The sequence below is a fragment of the Sapajus apella genome, unplaced genomic scaffold (genome assembly GCF_009761245.1).
Source record: "Sapajus apella isolate SASKATOON/1434 unplaced genomic scaffold, GSC_monkey_1.0 scaffold86, whole genome shotgun sequence".
Classification (NCBI taxonomy): domain Eukaryota; kingdom Metazoa; phylum Chordata; class Mammalia; order Primates; family Cebidae; genus Sapajus; species Sapajus apella.
Genome location: NW_022437026.1, coordinates 4,826,923 through 4,853,742, shown reverse-complemented (window position 1 = coordinate 4,853,742; position 26,820 = coordinate 4,826,923). Strand labels below are relative to the sequence as shown.

The following is a 26,820-nucleotide window of genomic DNA, read 5'->3' as shown; positions in this document are numbered from 1 at the left end:
TTTAGTGGATGGAAGCGGATTGGCCGAGTACCTCTGGAAAGCCCGCTAGTCCACACTGCACCATTTTGTAAGCTCCCAGCTATTTTGCAGACCTTGGTCAAAGCAAAACATTTCACGGGGGTTCAGGCCATGAGAAGCATCCTGCCTAACCACTTGACCGCAAGGCAGACAAAGGCCCAACTAAAGAAACATCCCTGGCTGGGCGCAGTGGCTCATGCCTATAATCTCAGCACTTTGGAAAGCTGAGGTGGGTGGATCACAAGGTCAGGAGTTTGAGACCAGCCTGGCCAATATGGTGAAATCCCATCTCTACTAAAAACACAAGAATTAGCCGGGCATGGTGGCAGGCACCTGTAATCCCAGCTACTTGGGAGGCTGAGGCAGGAGAATCGCTAGAGCCCAGAGGTGAAGGTTGCAATGAGCTGAGATCATGCCACTGCACTCCAGTCTGAGCAATAGGGCAACACTCCATCTAAAAAAAAAAAAAAAAAAAGAAAGAAAGAAAGAAAAAAAGAAACATCCCTATTATATCTTGCTGGACAAAGGTCCAAGGGACATCACATGACATCCCACCAGAACAAGGGCCAGCACCGCCTCATCACAGGAACATCTTATCAATATCCTGCCAGGCAGCAAGCCATACTGCCCAGACCCCTCGCTCCCATACCTGTAAGTACCCTCGGCCTGTAAGCATCGGGGAGGGGGCTCTGGCATTAGGCTGGTCCCCCACTTCTGTAGGTTTTATGCTGGACATAGAGCCTGCATTTGCTGTTGAGCCGCACTCTTTCTGTGGGTGTGTCTTTCTTTAACCGTTGCCTTCCCTTCAAAACCTAACCTATTTTTGCTAATGGGGAGCCCCCCCCACCTCACCAGTGCCCACCCTTTAGTTCATTGTCTTTGTCACTTTTTTGGCCAATTCTCCTTTCCTGAAAGTCCCAGACCCCAGGAGTTAGGTCGGAAGGTACAAGTTCTGGAAGAACAGAAATTGTGACTTAGCAAGTCTTCCCCTACCCAATTTGCCAAAAGAAGGGGTCCCCTCTCCCCTTCCTCTACCCCTGCTTTAAACATTCCTGGGAGAATAGCCCAAAAAACTCCCAAGACACTCAGACAGGAACATGCCACCCTATTGAAAACAGCTCCCAGCCTCTAGCAGTGGATTCATTTGTGTCCCGGCTTTCCTGCCTATTAAGCACATGACGGCACATTGACAAATTGCTGGGAAACGAGGCCCCGAAGAGTCTATTTCAACAGAGCCTGCAGCAAGAGTGCCAAAGGAAGGGAGCTGGCCGGGAGTGGGATTGGCACCCAGGGCTCAGGGTGCCGAAGGCACAGCCGCATTGGCAAGGATTCTCGCGGCTGAGGCACCAAGCCCAGTGCCGACTGTTTGAGATGCTGAGATTTCAGAGCTGGGATCTGGGGGTCACGGAGCCTGCTGCCTCCTCCCTGGGTGGTGGCCTCAGGAAGCACACAGTTTCCCCCTCAGATTCAAGATTGTTCAAGATTCCATTCTTCTCAGAGAGGCCTGAATCGGAAGGCCAGGGTCTTCCTCTCCCTAGCCCCTGCCCTCTGGAGGCTGGAAACAGAGTTGTCTCTGAATGAAGCCAGGCGATCAGAACAGAAATGTCCAGAGTCACCCCCTGCTGTGCTCTCCAGCCCGTACAGTCCCCTGTATTCAGCACTTCTTGTTTGTACTTACAGGCTCATCAAACCCAATCCATCCACACCATGTTTTGTCAACACTGACTGATGGCTATTAATCAGCAGGCCGGAGGTGCCGCTCCCCACTGTGTGAGCATTTCCTTAATGATGGAGAGAAGACTGCCAAATGGCCAGCGTGGCTCCGGATGGATAAACATGGGTCTTGCTCAGACCAAGGAGGCAAAGGCATCACCATGCACCGTCTGGCATGGAACAGAGATCCCTGGTGCTCGGTAACAAGAACCGAGCAGGCCTTCTCTCTGCAAAGAACGGTGCTGAAAGTTCTTCCGTGTGCCCCCCACCTCCTTTCATGCAGATGATCTGGGAAGCTGAAAACAGGGTAAAAGGAAACCTCAGTGGGAAAGGAAGGTTACCTAGCTGTTCCTGCATTAAATGACCTATGAGATGGTCTGGTGCAGCAGCAGGAGGAAGTTAAGCTAGATGTCCAGAAGTATTTCCCAATGAGAAGACTGCTAAGGGCTCTCCCAGGACAGGAACGTTATCCATGACTCACAGGCTTTTTACTCCAAGTTCCCAGCTCAGCCTGCAAGGTGTTTATGTATTTGCATGAACAAGCTTGACTTTTCTATCAATACACACAATTGAGGGAACCTGGTCTAGAATTTATCTGGTGACACTTGGCATCCTCTTCTGTGGGTACTGGGTATGGTGCTGACCAGCATTGCCTGAATGACTGGATTAGCAGCCGTGTCAACAAGCCTTTGCAATCCAGACAATGTGCCAATCACTAGGTAACAGGCTGGGGATGCCAAGTCCTGAAGGAATGATAGAGATCAGGAATAGCCTAGTGGAGCACACCTGAAATGCCAAAGGTGTGGCCCAGCACGAACCTAGCAACACAGAGGGAGGTGTCCAGGAAGCCCATCAGGGAGGCTCCGAGTGGGGATCGGGGAGCCTACAGACTTGGCTTGAGTGCACCTCATGGTTATTCGGTTTCTAATGGGGGAGTTTGGGCAGGTCCAAGAGGAAGCATTTTAGGGTCCCTAGAACTGCTCTCTTGTCCCAAGAATCTGTCCTGAAATGGGTACCCAGAGCCACAGGCCTGTTAGAACTTGTCACATGGAGAACATGACCTTTAATTAGGGACAAGGTCTTGAGGATAGAGCGCTCGCAGAGGCTCTTTCCCCCACGCACTGGAGCCTCTCGCCAAGAACAAGGCTCCATGAATTCCTACCCCAAAGGAGAGCAGAGTCAAGGAAGGGGTAAGGGTTCACCTGTCTGCCCTGAGACTGCATTTTACCTCCCAAGAGCCGCAGGCTCAGCTGCCCAGGCCCTCCTGGGCCAGGATCTTCTGGACTGAACACAGGCCCCAGTCCTCCTCCGCTGCAGGCCCAGGGTCACTGGTATTACATAGTGAGCAGTTCTCAGGGAGCCAAACCTTGAGCCTCCATGGATTTAAATGAGGCTGAGCCACCAGTCTAGAAGTAACGGAGGGGCCTCCTGCCACCCTCTACCTCCACGTGGGGCTGCAGTAAAACCAGCAGGAACAAATATGGCAATTTAATTTTCACAGTTCCCAGACGGGAAGAAAGAAAACGTATTTTAAGGGCTGTATGGCGTGATGGTTGGGAACAAAAGGTGAAGGTTTAATGGCTGGCTCTGCCGTCTACTAGCTTGTGGCCTTTCGCCAAAAACAAAACAAAACAAAACAAAAGCCAGCAAAGTTGAATGAGGGTTGATCTGATTCGTAAGGGCCAAAATCATCTGGAGAATGGGGACAGATGATAACAGCAACCCCACCGGGTTGACCTGAAAAATAAATGAGCCGATAATATAAAATGCTTGGGACAACACAGAGTGTAGTAAGCTCTAAAATGAAACAAACAAGCCAAGGAGCTGGCTATGATTACTAAATTACTAAACACCCTTCTGGCAATGGCAGTGTCATCACTTCCACGTAGGAAGTGTTCACAGCAGTGTGTACGTGGAAGGAAGCTCTTGGAGACTTGTTTTGAAAACGGATTTGCATAGCAAGCAAACTTTTGTTCCCAATTTGTTTTTACACTGTAAGAGGATCGTGGGAATATTTTCTTCATAGAGTTTTTATTGGAATGAAATGAAATGATACGTATCATGTGCTTAGAACTGTGTCTGGTACTTAGCAAGCACTCAGTAAATGCTACTTACTTATTTGGGGTGGCTGAAGAAATTGCTGGAGATTATAATGAAAGATATACAGTAAGGGAACAATTAGGCCCCCACTCTAGCCAGGAAGCCTCGTGTTAGGAGGCTTTGTTCTGTTCCATAGCCAACATTAGTCTTCTCTGCTGTGGTGTAAGACTGGCATTTAGACATAAGAATTTCCAGATACTCAATCAGGGTGTCAGACCTGAGCCAAGCGCCCAAGAAAGCTTCCTGCAGCTCTTCCTCTGGAGGTGCTCATTGGTTAGAGAATGGACATCATGATCTCTGGAAGGTCCTTGCTGGCTGCAAGCATTTGAGCTCCTGGTGCAAAGACCAGTGCTATCCAGCCCACACTGGATGAGCTGGGTTTATGGCTGGGGACAGACACAGGAGATGGAATGTAAAGCAAAGCAACCCTAAACACCTTGGGTGCTCTCTCTGACTGTGGAGCATACAGACACACACTTTCCCATGATCCCCTGCTCCAGGCCTGGCCTGGCCCCCTCCCAGAGGGTACCCCAAGGTTGGAGAAAGGGTCAGAGGACTCAGGGACGCTGGGAACACTCACTTTACCACGGCAAGGAGTTGAACACTGTGCTGCCTCTGAAAACAATACAAAGGCAGAGTCAACCTCACCCCATTAGCCACTCCCTTGGGAGACTTTACCTCGTGAATCCCAAAGTGGGCGTAGGAGTCGAAGTAATAATCTCTGGAGGTCATCTCCTCTGGGTTCAGCAGCTTGGACATCTTGCCCCGTCCTGGGCAGCTGGGTTGAGTGGACACATGATGGACACATTGCACGGGCTTAGCAGGGATGACGGGCTGAGGGGGCTGGGAGGGGGGGCTGTTCACCTGAGGGGAAGAGAAGGGGGTCCGGTGTTAGGAGAGACAACAAGGTTCCGCTTGTGAGGTCTGGTGGTCCTCTTTCCTTCGCCCTCCCTGAGGCCGGCCTCAAGCAGCCACAGCAGCCCTTCCTGAAAGGGAGGTAGGTGAGCCCTTCCAGCTCCCGGCAGCAGGGCTCTTGGCTGTGATCTGCTGAATGGCAGGCCACGGAGGAGCCACATAGACCTGAATTTCACCTACTTTCAGCTCTTATTAGTTGGGTGACCTGAGCAAATGCAGGCCTCAGTTTGTGTACTGTGAAATGGGGAAACAGCATCTTCCTTTGAAGGCAAACAGGAAGCACTCAGTAAAGGGGAAGATGCATAGCACAGAACGGTGGCCAAGAGTGTGGGTTCCGGAGCTGAATCCCAGCTCTGCCACTTCCCAGCTATACGACTTCGGGCAAACTTCCCAACTTCTCAATGCCTCATTTTCCTTGTCTCTAACATGGGAATAAAATGGTCCCTGCCTCCTAGAGTTGTCCTGAGGATTACACAAGTTTGTATTTTGAAGTGCTTAGAAAAGGGCCAGGCACGTAGTAAGATCTGCTAGATGAAACCAAGTTCCACCTGCGTCCTCAGGAAGGTGGACCCATGGGCTTCTCTCCACTCAACAGGCAGCATCAAGCTCCAGGAGGATTTGGTCCCCACAGTGCAGATGTCTTAGGTTCTGGTGTCTCCCACCTGCTGTCTTGCTCCTAGTTTCTGATTCACAGTTCTACCCTGGATTCAGCACTGTGGATAACCACACTGATGGTCTCCACACGACCAATTATTGCTATTCCTGGGTGCCCCAATCCTGAGGCCCAGCCCAGCTCTACACCCACTGCTACTGCCCATGACGGTCTGCTCCCTGGTCCTCCACAGGCTAGGGGGAGCAGGTAGAAGGGGATGGGGGTCCAGGGAGCTTCTGGCACCCAGGGACAGCAACTGGAGCCCAGAAGCTCAAAGCTGCAACAGAAGCAGTTTTGCCGGGAGACCTCCTCTCCCTGGAGCGCAGGAGACCCAGATGTGCAAGGCATGGTAAAGGCCTCAAAGCAGGGCAGAATTTGAAAAATCGAAAAGGAATATGATCTAGCAGTCTGTCCTCTGGGGCTGGAAATCCAGGCTCCTGGATCCTATCCTGGCTCTAGTGAAATTAAAAATAGATACTAGGAGGCAGATAGCAAAGTGGCTGAAAGTACAAACCCTGGAGCCACACTGCCTGACTCTGAAACCCAGCGCTTGTTGGCTGTGTGACCTTGGGAAATCGTTTGTCATCACTGTGCCTCAGCTTTCCCTCCTCTATAGAACACAAATCATAATAAAACCTACCTGAAAAATTTGTCCAAAAGTTTGGAGGAGTTAGCATACGGAAAGGCGTTAGGACAGGCTGGCACATAGTAAGTGCTCATTATTACTATTACATAAATCATGTCCTTATTCTATGTCTCGATTTTCTTGTCAGTGAGCTGGGTCAGCTCAGACTTGCTGTCTCCTTTCTAGCAAGGGAAACAGGGGGATCCTAGGACACAGCAAGATCAAGAAAGCCAAGTGATTTCATCTGCTCCCCGGAATCATTTGGCATAGCCCCCAGACTGTCCGGTGTCCAGGGCTACAGGGGAGTGAGCTGGGGGGAGTGGGATGATCCCATTTTCCCAGTGTATCTAGGCTACCACACTTGGGAAATAACACATTTCCCAGTTTAGCAACATCAGATTTCAGGTTGGTGAGATCCCAGGCGGGCTGGCAGAGGCGAGTGGGGCTGCCTCATTAGAATTCAGCAGGTGTACCCACCCTCAGCTTGCCATGTTGGTCACGGTCTCTGGGAGGCTAAATATAGCCTGTGTCAATTGCACACTCCTGTGCAGCCTGCAGAATCACCTCTAAAGCCAGAGAAGGCTCTGTGCGTGAAGCTGACCCCAATATTGACTCCATTTAAATATGTTAAGGAAGAGGAATAAGTCCTAGCTGGTCTGGGCATTGTGCGTGGTCAAGGTCACAGGGACCTCCAGCACCCCTTAGCTGTCATTCCACTCTGGTTCCAAGGCTCCCTCTTTCCCATGTGCTTCCTGAGACTCCACAGGCTAAGAGTCCCAGGAGGCTGGGAGTGGGTGGGAAACAGCAGTGGCCTGTGATCACTGAACATTCAGCTACATGGGGTGTTCGTTTTAATTCCACAACTACCTACTGAACATCTACAACAGCCAGGCACCGCACAAGTCCTGTGGAAGAAACAGAGACATATGGGAACCGTGCCCTCCAAGGACCCTGTTTCCTAGATTCTAAGACCCTTAGTGTCTCTAATAGGTGCTGGAATAAGGTTTGTCCTACCAGAGAAGTTCAAGCAAATTGTTCTGGAGGTTCACAGGAAAGAGAATTCACTTTAGTTGTGCAAAGAGTCAGGAAGCCCTGGGATAGCAGGAGGTGGGGTGAGGTGGGAGCTTTTTCAATGGATTTTGTCAGGTGGAGGAAGGGACAGCTTGAGCAACAAAGAGGCAGGAGAGCAGTGAGTTCGTTTGGGAGCTGCTTGGCTGAGACAGTGAGAGATTCAGTTGAAAGGAAATTATGTCCAGGCTGAGAGGTTGTAATTAAACACAAAAGACAACGGGGAGCTATTGCTGCTTTGTAACCAGGGAACTGGCGACTTCCGTGTTCGGGCTCTGCTTTAGGAAGATAAATGTGGTAGCAGTGCATGGGAGGGGCCAAGGAGAAGAAGAAAATGGAGGAGAGGCAAGGTATGAACTTTGGGGGCTATTTTCAAAGTCCAGTCAAGAAATAGTGAGATCCTGAACTACTGGAATGTCCGAGGGGCTGCCTGCCAGAGAAAGCGCAGAAATAGACTCCACAGGCTTTGGCAACTGAGGACACACAGGGGAAGAGAGAGGAGATGGAATCAAAGATGACTTCAACATTTCAAGCCTGGGTGACTAGGGAAATGGTGGTGACATTAACAAAAATAAGCCAGTCAGCAGGCAGAGCAGGTTGGGGTGGGGGGAAATAGTGAATTTCAGTTTGGATACGCAGAGTTGGAAATGTCATTGAGACATATAAGAAAAGATGTCTAGCAAGGCATTAACGCAGTTCCAGACAATAAATACCATAATCAAAGTTAAAAGGCAAATGATAGGCCGAAAAGCACATTTTAGCATATATGGCAGACAAAGGTTAATACCCTTAATACGTAGAGAGCTCTTATAAGCCAATATAAAAATAGATGAACACCCACAATGTAACGTTGGGGAAAGGGTTTGATAGTCTATTCACATGAGGCAAGTACGTGTAAAATACAAATGGCAAGTTAATGTGCAGCAAAAACGTTAAACCTCGCTAGAAATCAGGTAAATTCAAATTAAAAACTTAGGGTTCTTAAATACCAGGTAAGCTCTTCTCCCACCAAAACTATCAAAGCGCTGCATATGTAAGAGCTGCAGAGAAACAGGTGCTTTCACACATTTCTAGTGGGAATGAAAATAGGTCAAGACTTTTAGAAAGCAGTTGGTTAAGACTTATTTAAAGTGCTAAAGAGCACAAATCCGTTAGCCCAGCAATTAAAGTTTTGTGGACTTCATATTAAGGAGATAATCACAGATCATCATAACAATGTAGCTGTTAAGAATTTCACGACAACGCTGTCCTTAGTGACAAAAGATAGGAGTCAACTTAAATGTTCCACAAAGCAAAACATTAAACTGTGGTGTAGCCACACAGTAGAATACTATGCAGCCATTAGAAGTATTGGGAAGAGTGTCCGATGACACGAAAATATGATCATGACAAATTGTTGGTTGAGGAGGACAAGTGGGAGAAGAGTAGGCAGTGGGGTCCCATTTTAAAAATGTAAGCCTGTTCATGCCTGTGTGTGAAGAGAGGGGACTCAGAAGGTGCCAGGATTGTTGGTGATTGCTCTAGGGTTTGGGTTATGAAGAGTTTTCTTTCTTGTGTGTGTTTATATTTTCTAAAATGTATGCCGTTGACATGTACTGCTTTGTCAATAGCAAAAAATAACAATATTGAGAAACACAAAGAATTATCATCTCAGACTTCTGGAGAGAAGCTGATGCTGGTACTTGAATTGGGAAGCCACCTGTGACTGCTGAAACAGTGCAGGTAGACAGACTCCAAGGGAGGGAAGGTAGAGGGGAGAGAGGATGGGCCTGAGAGAGAAGCTAGGACAGGACCTCCTACCAGGACCTTGGAGGCACCAGGGGACCAGGCAGAGAGGCTTGGGGACACGGAGGCAAACAGTGAAGCTGGGAGGATGTGTCCTCACTCCTGTCACTTCCAGACTGCCCTTCTCTGAGGATGTGTGGCCTGAGCATTGCACTCCAGTGTCCAATCAAGGGCTCCGAAACAAAGTCAACCTCCATCCAACCTGGGTGGGGCCATCCCAACCTCAGCCGCCAAGGAGGACACTGCGCTCAGGAAGCTGTGCAGACCACTTCACCTCTAGGGATGAAGAAGGCTCTGTGTGTGATGCTGACCCCAGTATTGACTCCATTGAAACATATTAAGGGAAAGAAAAAGTCCTAACTGGTTTGGACATTATGCAGGGTCAAGGTCACAGGGGCCTCTAGTACCTGTGAGCTGTCATTCAACTCTGATTCCAAGGCTTCCTTTTCCATGGGGCTCCCTGAGACTTTCTCCAACAGCCAGCTTATGAAGTGTCTGCCATGTGCCATGCAGAAGGCAGAGGGATGCTTGCATTTGGGGACATTCAGTTCAATAACCACAGGTCATGGGGACAAAGAAAAGACTGGCCCAGACCCTGGTCTGTAGCCTGGCACTCTGCCCATTGGCTGATAGGCTTGCGCTCTCCCTGGAAGCTGGAAGTGGTTGGGAAGCAGTGTGGCCTGTGATCCCTGAACATTCAGCTACATGGGGTGATGCTTTTAATTCTACAACTACCTACTGAACGTCTACAAGAGCAAGGCACCATGCCAGCCATGTGGAAGAAACAAGAGACATAGGTGCATTCTATGAATCCCATACAGGCAAACTAAAACCCTTATAGGAATCCAGAAGCATCTCAGATGAGCTACAGATGATTGTTCAGCCACAACTGAAGGCTCTTGAGACTTGAGAAGCATAGCGGATGGTCTTGGGGGGAGACAGTGGTCTCTTCTGTAAAGTCAGAAGTCTCGGCTCCTCCTTGAGCCACACGGGGCAAGCAGAGTCTCTGAGTGAAGGCGACTTACAAACTCCAATCTTGTATACACAGGCTGAGAGATCAGCAAAAGGATTTGGAATCACACTTGGATGGGCAGCTGGACGCTCAACGTCGGCGCCTTGGTCTGCCCACAGCTGCGGCTATCTCAGCTCCAATTTGCTCTCTGTGCCCAATTCCCTCCCTGCTGGACATTCCAGTGCCCCCAGTCACCTCCAGGGCGATTGTGCCCACATCATGCTGGAGGTCTGGCCCTGCCTGCTTCTCCCTGGAGTTGGTTGTGGTACCTGTTTCTGCAGCGTCGTCTGTGGCCTTGTCTCACCAGGTTCCTGGGCCCCAGTGCAGAGGTGTCCTGCCTTGCTCTTTCTGTACCTCTACCCAAGGGCCCAGGCCTAGGGCATTGCTAATTGCTGGAGGTCCTCGTTGTTGTCTGCCTCCCTGATCTGCTGAGAATCACCCTCCACTGTCAATATTTGTGATTTGCTTTCCACCCGCCATGCCAGCAGCTGATCAGGACTCCCCCAACTCAGTGTTCTGCCTCCAGACTGGCCTTATCCAGGGCAGCTTCAGCACAGTTTTCCTCCCCAACAAATGAAGTTCAGTCGTCTTAGTCTACCCACTCTACTAGGAGGAACAAGCCCTGGTCCCACTAAATGCAGAGATGGAGGGTTGTGGAAGCAGCAGAGCTAGAGAGAGGAGGAAGATGGCTTCCTGAAGAAGGGGCATGTGAGCTTGTGAGCTGGTCCTTGAAGGGTGGGTTGGATTCCCACAAGCAGGGGTAAGGATTCGGAGGGGCATGTTCGACCTAACCCACGTCCCTTGAAAATGAGGGTAGATGGCAGATGATGATGACAGTGATGAGACCTAACATTGACTGAGAGACCACTGTTCCTCAGACACCGCACCAAGTGCTTTATAGATACACACCATCTCATGAGATCCTCGTAGTAACTGACATTTACAAATGAGGAAACTAAAGCTTACAAAGTGCAGGCATTTGCCAGTGCCCAGAGATAGCAAGCAGCACAGCCAATATGTCAACCAGTATCTGTTTCATGCCAAAGCCTGTGCTCTTGAAATTGATGCCATGGTTAGCTCAGTTCGGCCCAACCAAGCTTAACTGAGCTACTGCCAGGAGCCAGGAGCCAGGATTCAGGCCCTGTGCTCAGAAATGGGTAACACAGCTGGCCCAGGCAGGAGGCCCAGTCTTGAGGGCAGAAAGAGAGTTAATGGGCAACAACTAGACAAAAGACCACTTCGGTGGAGGTAGGCACAGACAGGCACCCCCCGAGGTGACAGAGTTTAAAGAGGGCAGACAATAGGTATCAGGGTGCAGGGTGCAGATGTCAGGGTGCTGAGGCCCACAGAAGGCAAGGAATTTGTTCAGGCTCACCTAGGGGAATCTAGATCCAGAGGTGGATCTGGAACTGGAACCTCCAAGAAAATAGGAAAGAGGTGATGGAGGAGAGGAAAAAGAGGCTTCAAGGAAGGAGAGTGACGGTGCTGGACATCTAAAGGGCGAAGGCAGGCTGCAGAGGGCAGAGAGAAGCCAGTGTTCTCTGCACCAGGCAGCCAAAGCTAACCCAAGCCCTTTGGGCTATAAATGGCTCCTGCTGGCACCAGCCCAAGCTTTAAAATGATTTTCCTGAGAACAAGAGGCTCCACTAGAGGAGCCAAATCCTGCTCTGTTCTACAAATGTCAAGAGAGCTTTTTCTAACCTGAGTCGTCTGTCCTCAGCAGCCACCTGCCTGGCCTAAAGGGCCCATGGAGGGAAGAAAGAGTATCGCAGCCGGAGGGGACACCGCAGGGGTGGCAGAGGGTTTCCAGCATGGGCCTCACCCCTCTTTTGCCCATCACCTTCTTCCCGCCTTGCCCATCTTCACGCTAGCCCCTTTGCCCAGTGTCGCCCTTAGATACGTAACACACCTCGCTTCACCCCGTGTTTACTCACCAGGCTGTGATCTAAGCTGTGGCTCCTGTTATGGATAATCACACAAAGGGTTAGCTCTTCTAGCACCACCTGCCTGCCTTTAGATAGGGACCAGAGGTTTGCATAAAAAAACATTCTTACGTGAAATGTCAGGCAGCAGAAAGACAAGCAAGGGCTCTGCTGGGCGTTGGGACCTCTCCTATCACCTAAGAAAGCAAATGTACGGCTTTATTGCCTGCCTTTGGCCAAGATGGCCCTATGTCCACCTTCTCTCTCCTCTCCTGCACCCCTCTGTCTTATCATCAGGGCTGGAAGATGAAGTCAGCACCCTCAGAGGGATGTACTGTGTTAGGATAGGTAGCTCTAGCTTGCTGCTTCTTCCCCTATGGGCTGGCAGCCCAGAGTCTCAGGGTAAAGGGAAGGAGCGTCAAAATATTTTGGCTTCCCTGGGCCACAGTGGAAGAATTGTCTTGGGCCACCCATAAAATACGCTAACGATTGCTGATGAGCTAAAAACAAAAACAAAATCTCATAATATTTTAAGAAAGTTTATGGATTTGTGTCGGGCCATGTTCAAAGCCACCGTGGGCCATGGGCAGGTGCAGGTTGGAAAAGCTTGGTCTAGGTGTTGCCAGTCCTGCAAGATCGTGTTGCCTTCTGTGCGTGGCCTCCCGGGCTCCCTGGCTTGCTCTGGTTCATTCTTCAGTAGTCAGCCTCATGTCCTTCACAGGACTTGGCTTCTTAGGCACAGATGCTCTCCAGATCCGCCTTTTCCAGGCCTGGATATTGGGGCAAGGCCAGCCACTGATGCCTGTCGCAGAGGGCCGGCTGTCCTCCATTTGGAACGCCCTGTTTTATAGTATCTCTGACGCTAGATCTGGGATCTTGGCAGAGCCCATCCTCACACAGGGTTTTCTTACGTTACAGTCAAGCCCCTTCAAGGCCGTGTTTCCTGGAAGCCCCTTCTCTTAGGTCCTGCTGTCAACTGCTCTCAGTCTCCACCCTCCCGCTCTGGGACCCTTGGCTGAGCCAGGAATTACAGAGGGCAGTGTCTCTCAAAGTGTGGTCTCCAGACCACTAGCATCACCTGGGGGCTTGTCAGAAATGCAAATTCCCAGGCCTTGCAGGATGGAAACCAATGAATCAGAAACTTTGGGATGGGACCCAAAAGGTGATTCTGATATACCATAAAGTTTGAAAACCACTGGTCTAGAGTAGCACCTTTCCATACCATATTCCACGGAATCATTTTTTTTTTTTTGAGGTGGAGTCTCGCTCTGTCACTCAGGCTGGAGTGCAGTGGTGTGACACTGGCTCACTGCAACCTCCACCTCCTGGGTTCAAAGGATTCTCCTGTCTCAGCCTCCTGAGTAGCTGGGATTGCAGGTGCATGCCACCATGCTCGGCTAATTTTTGTATTTTTAGTACAAACAGGATTTCACCACGTTCCAACATGGTGGTCTCCAACTCCTGACCTCAGGCGATCTGCCTGCCTCGGCCTCCCAAAGTGCCAGGATTACGTAAAGAGAGTTCTTAATTGCAATACTTTTAAGTCTTTAAAATGCTAAAATAAATGATTTATCAGAGTGTATATATATTATATAAAATGAATCTTCCCTTTTTTTTTTGTTTTGAGACAGGGTCTTGTTTTGCTGCCAGGCGCCAGGCTGGAGTGCAGTGACACGATCTCAACTCACTGCAACTTCTGCCTCCTGGGTTCAAGCAATTCTCCTGCCTCAGCCTCCTGAGTACCTGGGACTATAGGCACGTGCCACCATGCCTAGCTAATTTTTGTATTTTTTAGTAGAGATGGGGTTTCACCATGTTGGCCAGGTTGGTCTCTCTCTCTTGACCTCGTGATCCGCCCGCCTCGGCCTCCCAAAGTGCTGGGATTACAGGCATGAGCCACCAGGTCCAGCCAAAATGAATCTTCTAAAGGAAATCAGGGCATCTACTACTATCACATTTATGGCTGTGGCACACTTTTTCCTGAGATCTATAAACATCTCTAGAAATCAGAAACAATCTAGGCTCTGATTTTGAACAGTATTTCTGTTTTATAATCCATGTGGGCTATCACTGGTGGATCTCCAGCCCATTGCAGACCAATGAAATCAGAGTGGGGATCAGACCCAACCCTGCCCATGTTACCAGGCTCCCCAGCCGGTGCACAGGAACCCTGTCCTGACAGTGCTGAGGACAGCTTCAGGCCTCCCCTCTTCCTCTCTGAAGCCCTGAGCTCTGTCATAGCCCTCAGATGGCAGCCTGGTGCTGCTTCAGAGCCACCGAGATTCCCAGAGCTGGGCCAAGGACGCCTGGAAGAGAGGCACCCAAGGCCACAAAGAGCACTTCAGCTCTAACAGTGGAGGGGCTGGGATTGGGTGTGGGTGTTGCCACCTTCAGGCTTTGTGATCTTGGGCAGGTCCCCGGTAGGGACTCACTCTCCTGACCAGGGTCACTGAGAGGCTCGACGTGACGGCCACCCCTGCAGCTGTGCACTGTGCATGGGCGCCTCCTGCCAGCCCAGGCTGTCTGTGGTACGATAGCAATGTCTGCCTCAGATCAAAATGGCATTGCACCCACATAGCACTCCCTCTGTCTCCTGGATCTTAAGTGCTTGAGAGGGAATCTATCGGATTTGTTGGGCCTGACCTATTTTTTAAATAAACTGGGGCTGTTTTCCACTATTAGTCACTTGTCTCCCAAGCCTCCACATATTAAATTTGCTTCTTATATCCTCAGATATTTTGGCTGCAAGAGATGTCAGGTTAATTGGATGCTTGGCTCTTGGTTCTTCCTCTTTAATGGGCTTAAAAGCAGACTTCCCTGTGCATTTCCCTCCCTTTCCTCCTTCTTCCCTCCCCAAGGCAGGGAGCCTCCTCCCCTCCTTCAACTTGAAGCGGGTTATGGAGCCTCGGCTTCTCCACTCTCCTTTATAGGTAGATGTGCAGAAAGACACAGCCAGTGTCCTCTCTTACCCTCGCCTTGCCTGGAGTTAGACTATACTTTTAGTCCCAGATTTGGGTCAGATCATCCCTGTGGGACCTATGCTACGCTCTTGAGTCTCAGAGGAGTTTTTCCTGTACGTGCTCCACAGGCACACAGCCAGAGAGAGTGCCAGTGTGTCCCGGACTTGCTTGTCTCCTTCCCTGTTCATGCCCCTATGCAAAAGCCATTGAGCCTTCCCTAGCCTCAGTTTCCACTTCTTCAAATGGCAGTGATTTTCTGTCCCACCTCTTCTGTGCGGCTCTGGCCATGACTGGAAGACACTGAGTGTGTAAATATTCAGAGGAAATTTTAGCATGTGTTACAGGAGTACCAGGCTGCCCGTTCTCGCCACCTGACTCTGTGCCAAGGTGCTATCTTTAGATGCTCTCTGGGCCCTTTCCTGGCACAGGACACAGTGGCTTTGGCTGCCCGTAGGGCCCTGTTCTGCCGGCTGCTTGGCCCTGGCCCCTCCCCTTACACATTGTCCACTCTCAAGCTTTTGGTCCTGCTCCTCTTCCTCTGAGCTTTCTGGGCATTACGGGATTGATATCTTTAGGAAGGCAGCCATGATTGAAAATCAGTCATTTTCTCCAGCCCCTGGTGCCTGGGTCTCTCTTGCTCCTATTCTGACCACCTATGGCATCTGCTTATCTGGAACTATTGGCTATGTTCCCATTTATTTTGTTGGCATATTGTCTCCTGAAGATTGCCTCACAATTGCAGGTGTTATTTCTGCCACAAAGTAAATTCCTTCAGACTAGTAACCAGATTTTATTAGTCTGTGTTTCTCTCTTAATACTTAGTATAAAGCTAAATTGTAAAGATTATTATAATGGTACCCTTACACTTCAACTGGGTCAACATTGCCCTTCATAAATGTATTATGAAAGTTGAGTGCAGGAGGTCTTTTCCCACCATACAATCAGAGAGCATTCACTTCCCTTGAGAGGGCAGAAAGGTGGCAGGAAGAAAGACAAAATTGGGAAGAATAATCATCAGAATCCCGATAATACTCAATACTCTTTGGATGGTTCAATCGTACTCAAAATGTCTTTACCAAAAAGTTTCTTATCTCCTGGGAGATATAAGGATATTTCTAGAAGAAGAAAATATCTTGCAAACATATAATGCATTTACTAAGCATCCACAATTCCACACACGATGAGTGGCTTCAAGTACAGATCCAAGTGTATTTGTTAGACGTTTTTCAACCGTCTTTTTGCACCTATGTAGTACAAGTCCTCCCTGTAGGTAATGATGCCATGGTTCAGAGAAGCTGACTGACTGATTCAGCCCACATAGCATAACCGGTGAGGAGCCAGGAGCTGACTCCTCATAGAGTCTCAGGGCCCATCATCCGGCCATTGAGCTGATGGCTGGAGAAAAGTGAACTACAAAATCATGTTATAAGACAGAAGGAAAACCACAAGTTGCTGGCCAACATCATAGCCATGCCAACTTAATCTAGATTTTCACCTGGTTTTCATAGACTCTTTCTAGACACCTTCCACCTAATTCTAGCAAACCCATCTATGCCAAATAAATATATTTCCACTCTGATTTTTAGTGGAAGTGACTGACTAATTTAACCAGAAATTCCAATGTACATACTCACTGAAAATACTGGCACTGCAAGGAGAGGGAATAACATTAGCCACTGGGTAATATGCAGGTCTGCTCCAAAGGCGGCCTCATATTAGCCAATACAGATTCCAAGAAACTGGATTTTTTAAAGCACTCCCAAGCAATCCAACAATGAGTTAAAAAGCCAGAAAAAATATAAGAAATAATAGGTTTTGAGATAATATCAGACAATAGAAAACCATAGTCCCTTAGAGATGGCAAGTAAACAAGGCAAACACTAAGATTACCCCAGCTTACTGCCTAGAAAGATTATCCAGGCTGCCATACAGAGAGTAGGAACCCAGGTAGACCCAGTAATCTCTCTCAGTAGAAGAGTTGGAGGTGGGAATTTGGGGACAGCAAGGCAGATAAACTTTGCAATGCAGAGTCTTGGAGATTAAATACTATACAGAGAAGAGCTGTCAGAGATCCATAGCGAGTTCCCTGCAAGTCTGGTTTGATCAGCTGAGACTGATCAAGCCATGGATGTGAAAAAACTACCACAGCCTGGGTAAAGAACTACTGAAACGACAGAGGGACTTCTCTGTGGGCCTCACAGAGCCAGAAATAGTTCTTGTCCTCCCCAGCCAGAGTAAAAACTTCATAATTCACGAATACTCAGAAGAGGTGCTTTGTTGTCGTTATTCTCCTCAATAGTGGAAAATCAGCCCCAAAGATAGCTCTAATCCCACCAAAGCTTAAAACCAAGACCTGAAAGGATTAAACTGTCTAAATTACCTGTGTCTCAAAACAAAGCTTAGAAATATAAAATATCTAAAAATTATCCATCACCTAATGAGGTAAAATGTACAATGTCTGGCATCCAGTCAAAAATTACTAGGCTGGCAAAGAAGCAAGAAAATACACCTGTAAAGAAGAAAAAAAATCAATCACACAAAACTGAACCCAGAAATGACACAAATGATGAAATTAGTACATAAGGACATTAAAGTACTTCTTATAACTGCATTTTATGTGCCGAGGAAGCTGGAGGAAAGATTGAGAATGTTAAGTAGAGATATGGGAGATTTATATATGACCCAAATTCAACTTCTAGAGATAAAAACTATATGAAATTAAAAAAAAGAAATACACGGAATGAGGTTAATAGCAGATTAGACATTACAAAAGAAAATATTCATGAACTTAACACAAGGCAATAAAGATCATCCAAAAAATACCCACAGAGAAAAAATACCGAACAAAAGTTAAGCAGAATATCATTAAGCTGTGAGACAATTTCAAATAGCCTAATATGCATGTAATTGTAGTACCTGAAGGAAGAGGAGATACAAAAATATTTAAATATGGCTTTAAAATTTCATCTTCCAAATTAATGAAAATCATAAACCCCCAGATCTAAAAATCCCAACAAACCCTGAACACAAGAAGAAAGAAGGATTTAAAAAACTATACCAAGGTACACAATCAAATTGCTTTAAAGCACTAATAAATAGGAAATCTTAAAAGTGGCAGGGGTACAAGGGAGTGGGGACATTTTACAAAGGAACTAAGAAAAGAATGACAGCTTCCCATAAGAAGCAACACAAGCTAGAGGACAAGGTAGCAACATCTTCAGAGGATCAAAAAATAAAAGAAAAAACTGTCAACTTAGAATTCTAAACCCAGTGAAAACATCTTTTAAAAATGAAGGCAAAGTGGGTTGGGCATGGTGGCTCACGCCTATAATCCCAGCACTTTGGGAGGCCGAGGTGGGCAGATCATAAGCTCAGAAGTTTGATACCAGTCTGGCTAACATAGTGAAACCCTGTCTCTACTAAAAATACAAAAAATTAGCAAGGTGTGGTGGTGTGCACCTGTAATCCCAGCTACTCAGGAAGCTGAGGCAGGAGAATCACTTGAACCTGGGAAACAGAGGTTGCAGTGACTTGAGATTGCGCCACTGCACTCCAGCCCGGGCGAGAGCATGAGATTCCATCTCAACAACAACAACAACAAAAAGAAGGCAAATTAAAGACTTTTTGAAACATACAAAAACTGACAGGTTTTTGTCATTCACAGGCACATTCTACAGAAGGGAAAAAACACCAGTTGTAAATCTGGGTCTGCACCAAGAATGAAGTGCTCTGGAAATGGTAAATATATGCGTAAATATAAAAAGCTTTTTTTCTTATTATTTGAATCCCTTTAGAAGATCATTAACTGTTTAAATTTTTTAAAAATCTTGTAAGGATTATAACATATTTAGGAATAAAATCAGTGACAGCAGTAGCACAAAGAGCAAAAGGGATATATTATTGAAGGTTTTTATACAGTAGTCTCCCTTCATCTATGACTTTGCATTCTGTGGCTTCAGTTACCAGACGTCAACCATGATCTGAAAATATTAAATGGAAAATTCCAGAAATAAACAATTCATAAGTTTTAAATTACACACTATTCTGAGTAGTAAGATAAAATCTTGCATCGTCTCACTTTCCACCTACCGAGGAAGTGAATCATCCCTTTGTCCAGCATGTTCATGCTGTATATGCTACCCGCCCGTTAGTCACTTAGTGTCTTAGCTGTCTTGGTTATCAGATAAAAAAAAAAATAGTACATATATGGTTCAGTGCAATCTTTGATTTCAGGCATCCACTAGAGGTCTTGGATTGTATCCCCTGCAGCTAAGAGGGATTCCTATATATAAGGTGCCGTAATATTACTTGAAGGTAGATGATAATGATAAGTTCAATACACATACCATAAACCCTAACCTAGCCACTTTGTAAAGGCACAAAACGTTATAGATTGCCCACAAAATGCAGAAAAAGAAGATAAGCATAACAAAAAACAGATAACGGAGAAACAAATAGCAAGACGATAGGTTTGAACCCAACTGCATCAATAATTACATTAAATGTAAATGGTCATGCATTTCAATTAAAAAGGTAGAGGTTAGAGGTTATCATTTTAGATTTTACAAATAGCCACATGCCACTCTATTTAAAACTTACTTTTAACATAATAAAAGCTTGAAAGTAAAAAGATCATGAAAGATATATATCAGGTTAATTCTGAAGAAAGAAAAGCTGGAATAGCTATATTAATATCAAATAATGTATATTTCAGAACAAATATTATTACCAGGAAAAAGATCATTTTATAATGATAAAGGAGTCAATCAAGAGGACCTAACAATTCCAAATGTTATGTTTGGAATTACATTTATTCACCTAATAAAAGAGCTGCAAAATATTTGTAACAAAAACGAATAGAACCAGCAATTAGGGAAATGCAAATCCAAACTTCAATGAGATACCACCTCCCACCCAGAAGGTGGCTAATATATATTTTTTTAAAGAAAGAAAGACAATAAGAAAGTGAAGAAATTGGAACTCTCGTGCACTGCTGGTGATGGCACAGCTGCTGTGGAAAACAGTATAATCATTCCTCAAAAAATTAAGAATAGTATTACCATGTGATCCCATAATTCCATTTCTAGATATATACTCAAAGTAATTGAAAGCATGTTCTTCAAGAGATGTTTGTACACCCTCGTTCACAGTAGCATTTTTCACAATAGCTGAAACGTTAAAGCAAACCAAGTGTCCATGAATAGGTGAATGGATAAACAAAATATGGTATATATACACAATTTAATATTATTCTGCTTTAAAAGGAATAAAAATCTGACATATGCTACAAATGGATGAGCCTTGAGGACATGTGCTAAGTGAAATAAGCCAGACACGAAAAGACAAAGACTGTCAGAATACCTGTAAAAGGTAGCATAGTCAGAATCCTACAGACAGAAAGCAGAACAGTTGTTGCCAGGGGCTGGGAGGAGATGGGAGTGGGGAGTTGGTGTCTAATGTGGGTAGTCTCAGTTTGCAAGATGAAAAGAGTTCTGGAGATGGTGGTGATGAGGGTCGCACTGTGAGGTGAATGTACTTAACACCACTGAGTTGTGCATCTAAAGATGGTTAAGATGGTGAATTCTATGTTATATGTGTTTTATCAAAATAAAACAATTGGAGAAAAAATCTGATAGAATCACAAGGAGAAATAGACACATTCATTTATATTGGTGGTTTTAAGCCGCTGAAGTCAGCAATCCCTGTACTTAAGGCCTGTGAAATCTAGACACAGCCTTTCCCTTTCTATCCTTTTTGTCATTTCCCAAACTCTCAAATCAAAGACTTCTAAGTATTTATTTGTCATATAAACACCTAAGTGTGAACTCACTCATGAGGTTTCTTCACTCCCAAAAGGAGGGGAAAAGCACATTCCAATAATGATGGAAAAGAGAGAAGGACAAGTCTGAAAGACATTTTCCCAAGGAATATCTGTGGGTCCTGAAACCTGGAAAGGGCAATCTCTAGGAGCAAAGGCGGACCATGTGCTAAAAAGAGAAGCAGGAAGACCCAGAATGCAACTGCCGTCCCTTGGTGCTCCAGAGTTCTAAACCTTGGTCCTCAAGCTCCTGCGTCCTCTGCATACCCACAAGGCCCTGCAACTTTCCCAGCCCCCTTCTGCTATTCAGCCTCTGTCACCCTGATCTTTATTCTGTTACTTGACACCCACAAACTAAGGGTTTCCATCTAGAGACTATGGTGCCGGCTGTTTCCCTTATATTTGAATAGTTCTTTTTTTTTTTTTTTTTTTAAGACAGAGTCTCACTCTGCCATGCAGACTGGAGTGCAGGGGCATGATCTTGGCTCAATGCAATCTCTGCCTTTGGGGTTCAAGCCATTCTCATGCCTCAGTCCCCCAAATGGCCGGGATTACAGACATGCACTGCCACACCCAGCTAATTTTTATATTTTTGGTAGAGATGGGGTTTCTCCATCTTGGCCAGGCTGGTGTTGAACTCCTACCTCGGGTGCTCCTCCTGCCTCGGCCTCCCAAAGTGCTGGGATTACAGGCATGAGACGCTGAACCTGACCGTATTTGAATAGTTCACTCTTTCACTTTCTGAGAAACAAACTCACCCATTTAAAAACAAAGAATGGACTCAGAGACTTGGAGAACGGTGAAAGGGAAAGTTTTAATGAGAGTTTTGCAAGATTGGGTGTTTGATAGGCAGGTACACCCAGCACAGTTTTAACAAGCAATTTATCCCCTAGTTCGCAGGTCCCTCCCCTGGTTCTTTATAGGCTGAATACATGGGGTTACAATTTTCTTGGATGTCACCTATTGATTGTTGGGTAGGGGCTGTAGGTGTTGTTGTTGTTTTTTTAGGTTGTCTTTGCTGCATTTTGTTGCAGCCCACAATGCATTGCAATCCTAGTTAGCTCAGGGGCTCTTCAAGTATTTGATTCATGACCCAAATAGCTGAGCAGGCTGATAAGAACAGACAAAAGTGAGCTCTTTTGCAGACTAGTAAACTTTTATTTTAGATGAAACTTTTTTGGTTCTGGTGAGGGCAACTCGGGGGGGAGGGCGCGGGGAACAGCAGGGAAGGTGGGGAGGCTGACAAACAGGCATTGGCTATCCAAGCAGGGGCCTAGTATATCTTGTTTCTTCTGTAGTTTGCTGACCTAAGCCAATTTAAGGCAATTTGTCTTGGAAATGGACCACTGTATACATTATTTCCTTCTCTTTTTCTTTTTACTCCTGTTGTTCCCATTTCCACGTTTATTTTTGTATTCTTTGGTTTTTAAATGTATTAAATGTATTTAAATGTATTAAATGTATTTAAATGTACCCCTTTCAGGACTCCTATTGAGTTAATATAAATGTTGAGATTAAAAGAATTTGTTAGATTTTTCCAACTTTGGTGGCCATGTGGATTCTTGGGGATTTTATGGAATGGCATGGCCAATTAAATTAAGGCACAAGTTCCGGTCCAATTGGACGGTAACAGGTTACAGAGGTTCCTCTTCTCACCACCAGACATTCACCCAGGGTATATGAAGAGCTGAGTGTTTGCCTTTATTTGACTCATTAGTAATGCTTAGGATGTGTGTACAAGTTGAGAGCTTCCCCATGGGCTTCTTGAACTTTGTCCCTTCCTGGAGAGGCAAGAGAAGTAGTTTATATTCCCGTAAGGCAGTAAAGAGCAGCGATAGACTTTTCTAACTCTTATTCCCCCATGCACTTCTGTTTGGGTATAGACCCAACATGTAAGGCATTCATTCCTTTGGGATTGCTATTCCATCTTAGAGGAAACAGAACTACCTGTGCTTAAGGCTGCCCAGTAGAGCATGCGTAACGGTTGCTCTTATTAAGAGCTAGTACTGAAAATTTGACCCATTTAACGCAGGTATTTACCCTCCCATATTCAGTCTTAATTTTTTAAGTTTGACTTGTTAGTTATTTTAATTATTTTACTCTCTTGGGGTTATTGTCTGGTGGGTTAAAGGAAGTAGAGGGACGGGGAGTTATAGTAATTCTGGGTGGGCTTGGGGTGGAGTTGGTGACTAGCCTAAAAGCTAACCACCCTACAGGGTCCCTTCCTGAGATATTTATTCCTAATCCATCCCTCCAAGCTTCCTGGTTTAGAGTAGCTGGGCTGTTTATGGTGATTAATCTAGGATTGCATTCTAAATTTTTACAGTTAGGTGGTGTAGGGCCCTTTTATACCAATGTATTTTATCTTTTAAAGGCTTGTTTTTGGAATGACTCACCTAGCCTGGAAATTGGGTGGTTTACCAGATCTCATTTCAGCTAGCACCTAGCTTTTCCCAATAGCGACCTGTTTCAGGACATAGGTATTTGCTTGTGACAGCTGCCTTGGGTTTTCTGAGTTTTCACTATGTAAGACGTGGCAGGCATTGAACTTTACAGTTTTAGTTATCCTGACTGTTAGTTTATTGGGTATTTTTTTTCTTTTGGGCTCCATTTAGTAATTATGAACCCTCTTACCCCTGGTACAGGATTAATTGTAACCACATCTACCCCCCATGATGGAGCCTGCTTACAGCTTTCTTTTAGGTTTTCCTTAGAGTTAGCCTGAAGGGTGGGGTTCTTAGGTGATTTACACACCTCCCATTTACCCTTTTCCCTTCCTTTCAGGTTTTTTTTTTAAATCAGTTTTTTGACCCGTGTTCAGTTGTTTGCATGGTGTTTTGGTGGTTAGGAGCACTTGATAGGGACCTTCCCAGCTTGGGTGAACCTTGTTTTGTTTTGGTTTTGAGTCTTAATCAGCACCGAATTGCCAGGCTGGAAGTGGTGAACTGTGAATTTAAGAGGCGGTGTTTGAGTTAGAATTCTTTTTAACCTAAGGGATGACAGGGTGGAGGATATGGCCAGTATGCAATTTTTTTTTAAATTGGCTTTTGAATTTTATAGTAGGAAGGTTAGTAATCCTACCTAAATACAGGAGCCAATACAACAACTTGTAAGGGGACAATTTCAGGTTTTTTGCGGGGACTGTCTTAATCCTAAGAAGTACTATTGGGAGACATTTGGCCTAAGACATTTTAGTTTCTAAGATTAGTAATGTGCTTTTTGAGAGTTTGATTTATTCTTTTCACCTTTTCAGAGGAAGGGTAATGCCAAGGGGTGTGGTCATCCCATTTAATGTGTAAACGTTCCATAATTCCCCTTAGTACCCTTGAGGTAAAGTGGCTCCCATTATTTGAATTAATATTTTCTACCAGGCCAAATTTAGGTATAATTTGTTTTAAGGTTATTTTGACCACATTCCGGGTGGTGGCAGTTGGGAGAGGGAAAGCCTCTACCCAGCTGGAGAGGTGGTCTGCCGTTACCAGCAGGTGCTTTGATCTCCCTATTATGGGCTTTTTAATAAAATTTACTTGAATGATTTGAAATGGCCTTAACTCAGGAGGTCTTTCTTCGATAGTTTATTTTCTAACTATCTTTTGTTTATTTTCTGGCAGGTCACACCATTTTCACACACTTGGGTAGCAAGGTTATAAATCCCTGTACGCCCATAATTCTTGTTTTTGTTTTTCTGAAATGGAGTTTCACTCTTGTTGCCCAGGCTGGAGTGCAATGGCGTGATCTTGGCTGACTGCAACCTCCACCTCCTGGGTTCAAGTGATTCTCCTCCCTCAGCCTTCCAAGTTGCTGGGATTACAGGCGCCCACCACCACGCACCGGCTGATTTTTTGTAGTTTTAGTAGAGACAGGGTTTCACCATGTTGGCCAGGCTGGTTTCAAACTCCTGTCCTCAAGTCATTCTCCCACCTTGGCCTGCCAAAGTGCTGGATTACAGGCGTGAGCCGCCGTGCCTGGGCCCACCCACAATTCTTTACTGCATCACACGTGGCCTGGAGACCCTAGTAGCTCCCCTTATGCAGGATGGACATTAGTGTCTCTTATTTACGGGTTTGCTTATTAGTTCTCTCCCATCAGAGAGCACCGGCGTCCCATCCTCGATTTGAGTGGCCCCTATTTTGCTCAGCTTTTCCTTTCTCTCTTTAGAAAATTGGGATTTTAATGCCACCTTAGGGGAATCTGGGATTAGGCTAAACAGTTTAACTTCCTCCTCCAGGGAGGCTTGCTTAGCAGCTCTGTCCGCAAGCCCGTTCCCTTCAGCGTCTACAGTGTTTCCACGGCCATTTGCATGAACTATGACTGTCTTTGCTGGAACAAGAGGCTTTCTAGAACTTGTCTGACCAGTTTCCCATGTACCACTTCTTTCCCCCTGCTATTTGTTAGGCCTGGCTTTGTCCAGATTTTTCCAAAGATGTGTACTAGTCCATAGGCATATTTGGAATTAGTACATATAGTGCCTTTTTGGCCTTTTAGGAGCTTTGGCACCTGGCTAAGACCATATAATTTACAGATTTGGGCTGACCAGTTATTGAGTAATTTACATAAGGATTGTTTGTTTTCATTAATGACAGCTTAGGTTGTGTGTGTGTGTGTGTGTGTGTGTGTGTGTGTGTGTGTGTGTTCTACCATCTATTACTTGGGATGACGCATTTACAAACAGCCTTATTCCATTATGTAGTGGGTTTTTTTAAGGTTTGGTTTAACTTTAGTTTGATATTTTATGATATTTAAACAGTTACAGTTTGATGCGTTTTTATTCTCCTCTCCTTTTTATAAGAAACTGGCTGGAGTTAGGTTAGGCACCTTCCTAGGGCCTACTGGGGAATGTGGGGAGGCAAGGGACTGACTAGCTGTGCTCCCAGGGTGCCCCTGGCCGGGTCCTGCTAGGTCTGGCTTTGGGCCAAGAGCTGCTGGTTTGAAGAGCTGTCGGCCTGTGGCACCTTCCCTCATGGGCACTTTTGAGCTTCCCTGAGCAATTTTTTAATTGCTTTTTAATTTTATCCATTAAGTTTTTGCAGTTTCTTAGTAATATCAGGCCAACTTTTGATCACAAAATTAACCTTTAAAAGGCCTTGCCCTACTGGGTTTTCTGGATTTAATCCTGAATATTTTCCTCCTTGATCCCTGAGCCTTTGCAGAAACACAGAGAGAGTCTCCTCTTTTTATTGTTGGATTTTGAATGCTTTTGAGACATTCTGTGTTTTAGGAGTGTACTCTTTCATCCCTTTAATTATCAGCTTTCGAGGGTCTTGCATTTGGGCCCGATTTCCGGGGTGATTGTTATCCCATCTGGGATTTGCATTTGGGAGTTTCTGCTCAGCTGGCAGGGCTCCTTGCCTGGGAGGATGCTGTTTTTCCCAAATGGTTATGGCTACCCTCTTAATTATTTCCCTCTCTTCCCAGTAAACAGAATATTCATGCTTGACATTATCTTACCACAGGTATAAAAATTAGGTTCTAAAAATTGATTTAGCTGCTTTGCTAAATTGAGGGGATTTTCCAAGAGTGGCCTTATATTTTTTTAATTCCTAACCATAGTATTTGTTAGAGGCACACTCACAAATTTAACTTTTCCCTGTCCCATAGGGACTTCTCTAAGAGGGTACATGTTAGATGCCTTCTGTGTAGAAGGAATAGGGAAATTCTCAATGTCCTTCTTACATTGTTCTAATTCCTTCCTCAAGTTTGGATAAGGATTTAAGGGAGCATTGGGTTTAGCTCCTTCATGAACCCCAGATTCCTCTTCCTCCAACTTTCCTATTGCCCCCGATGTCCTTATCCTCTACTTTGTGAGATGTGTGACAGGGGTGGGCAAGTATATTAGGGGATCCCAGGGCTTTTCAGAGGGTCAAGGCTTTTTGCTGTGCTTTTTTTTCCCTCTCTTTAAGCGGGAGCATGGGAGTTAATTCACTAATCCAACAAAGTGCATAACCTGTCTCCTCTTGTGAGGATGGGGTTTTATTATTAACATAGAAAATTAAAGCTTGGCACACTCAATCCTTATCTGAGCCAGACTTAGGCCAAAAGACTAAAGGCTGACAAATAGGCTCTTTGGGCCAGATAAAACAGCAATACTGTATTATTTTTTGCTTTTCATTTTCCCTGGTTTGAGGATTATCCCTTCGAACCTGCATCATTCTCCCCAGCAGACTATCTGGGAGAATGTTAGAGGGAGTTTTTTAGATTCCTCTTTCCTTTGTTCCCTAGGCCAAGAATTTCT

The 26,820-nt window shown here is 45.8% G+C and overlaps 1 protein-coding gene across 2 annotated transcripts in view; it reads right to left on the bottom strand.

Annotated features, from left to right (window-relative positions):
• PRMT8 (protein arginine methyltransferase 8) overlaps positions 1–26,820 on the bottom strand; it is a 94,888-nt gene that overhangs the window by 48,918 nt on the left and 19,150 nt on the right. For both annotated transcript variants that reach the window (XM_032254490.1, XM_032254491.1), the window contains exon 2: positions 4,510–4,695. In XM_032254490.1, the coding sequence (XP_032110381.1) occupies positions 4,510–4,695 (186 nt within the window). The remainder of the gene's footprint in view (positions 1–4,509; positions 4,696–26,820) is intronic.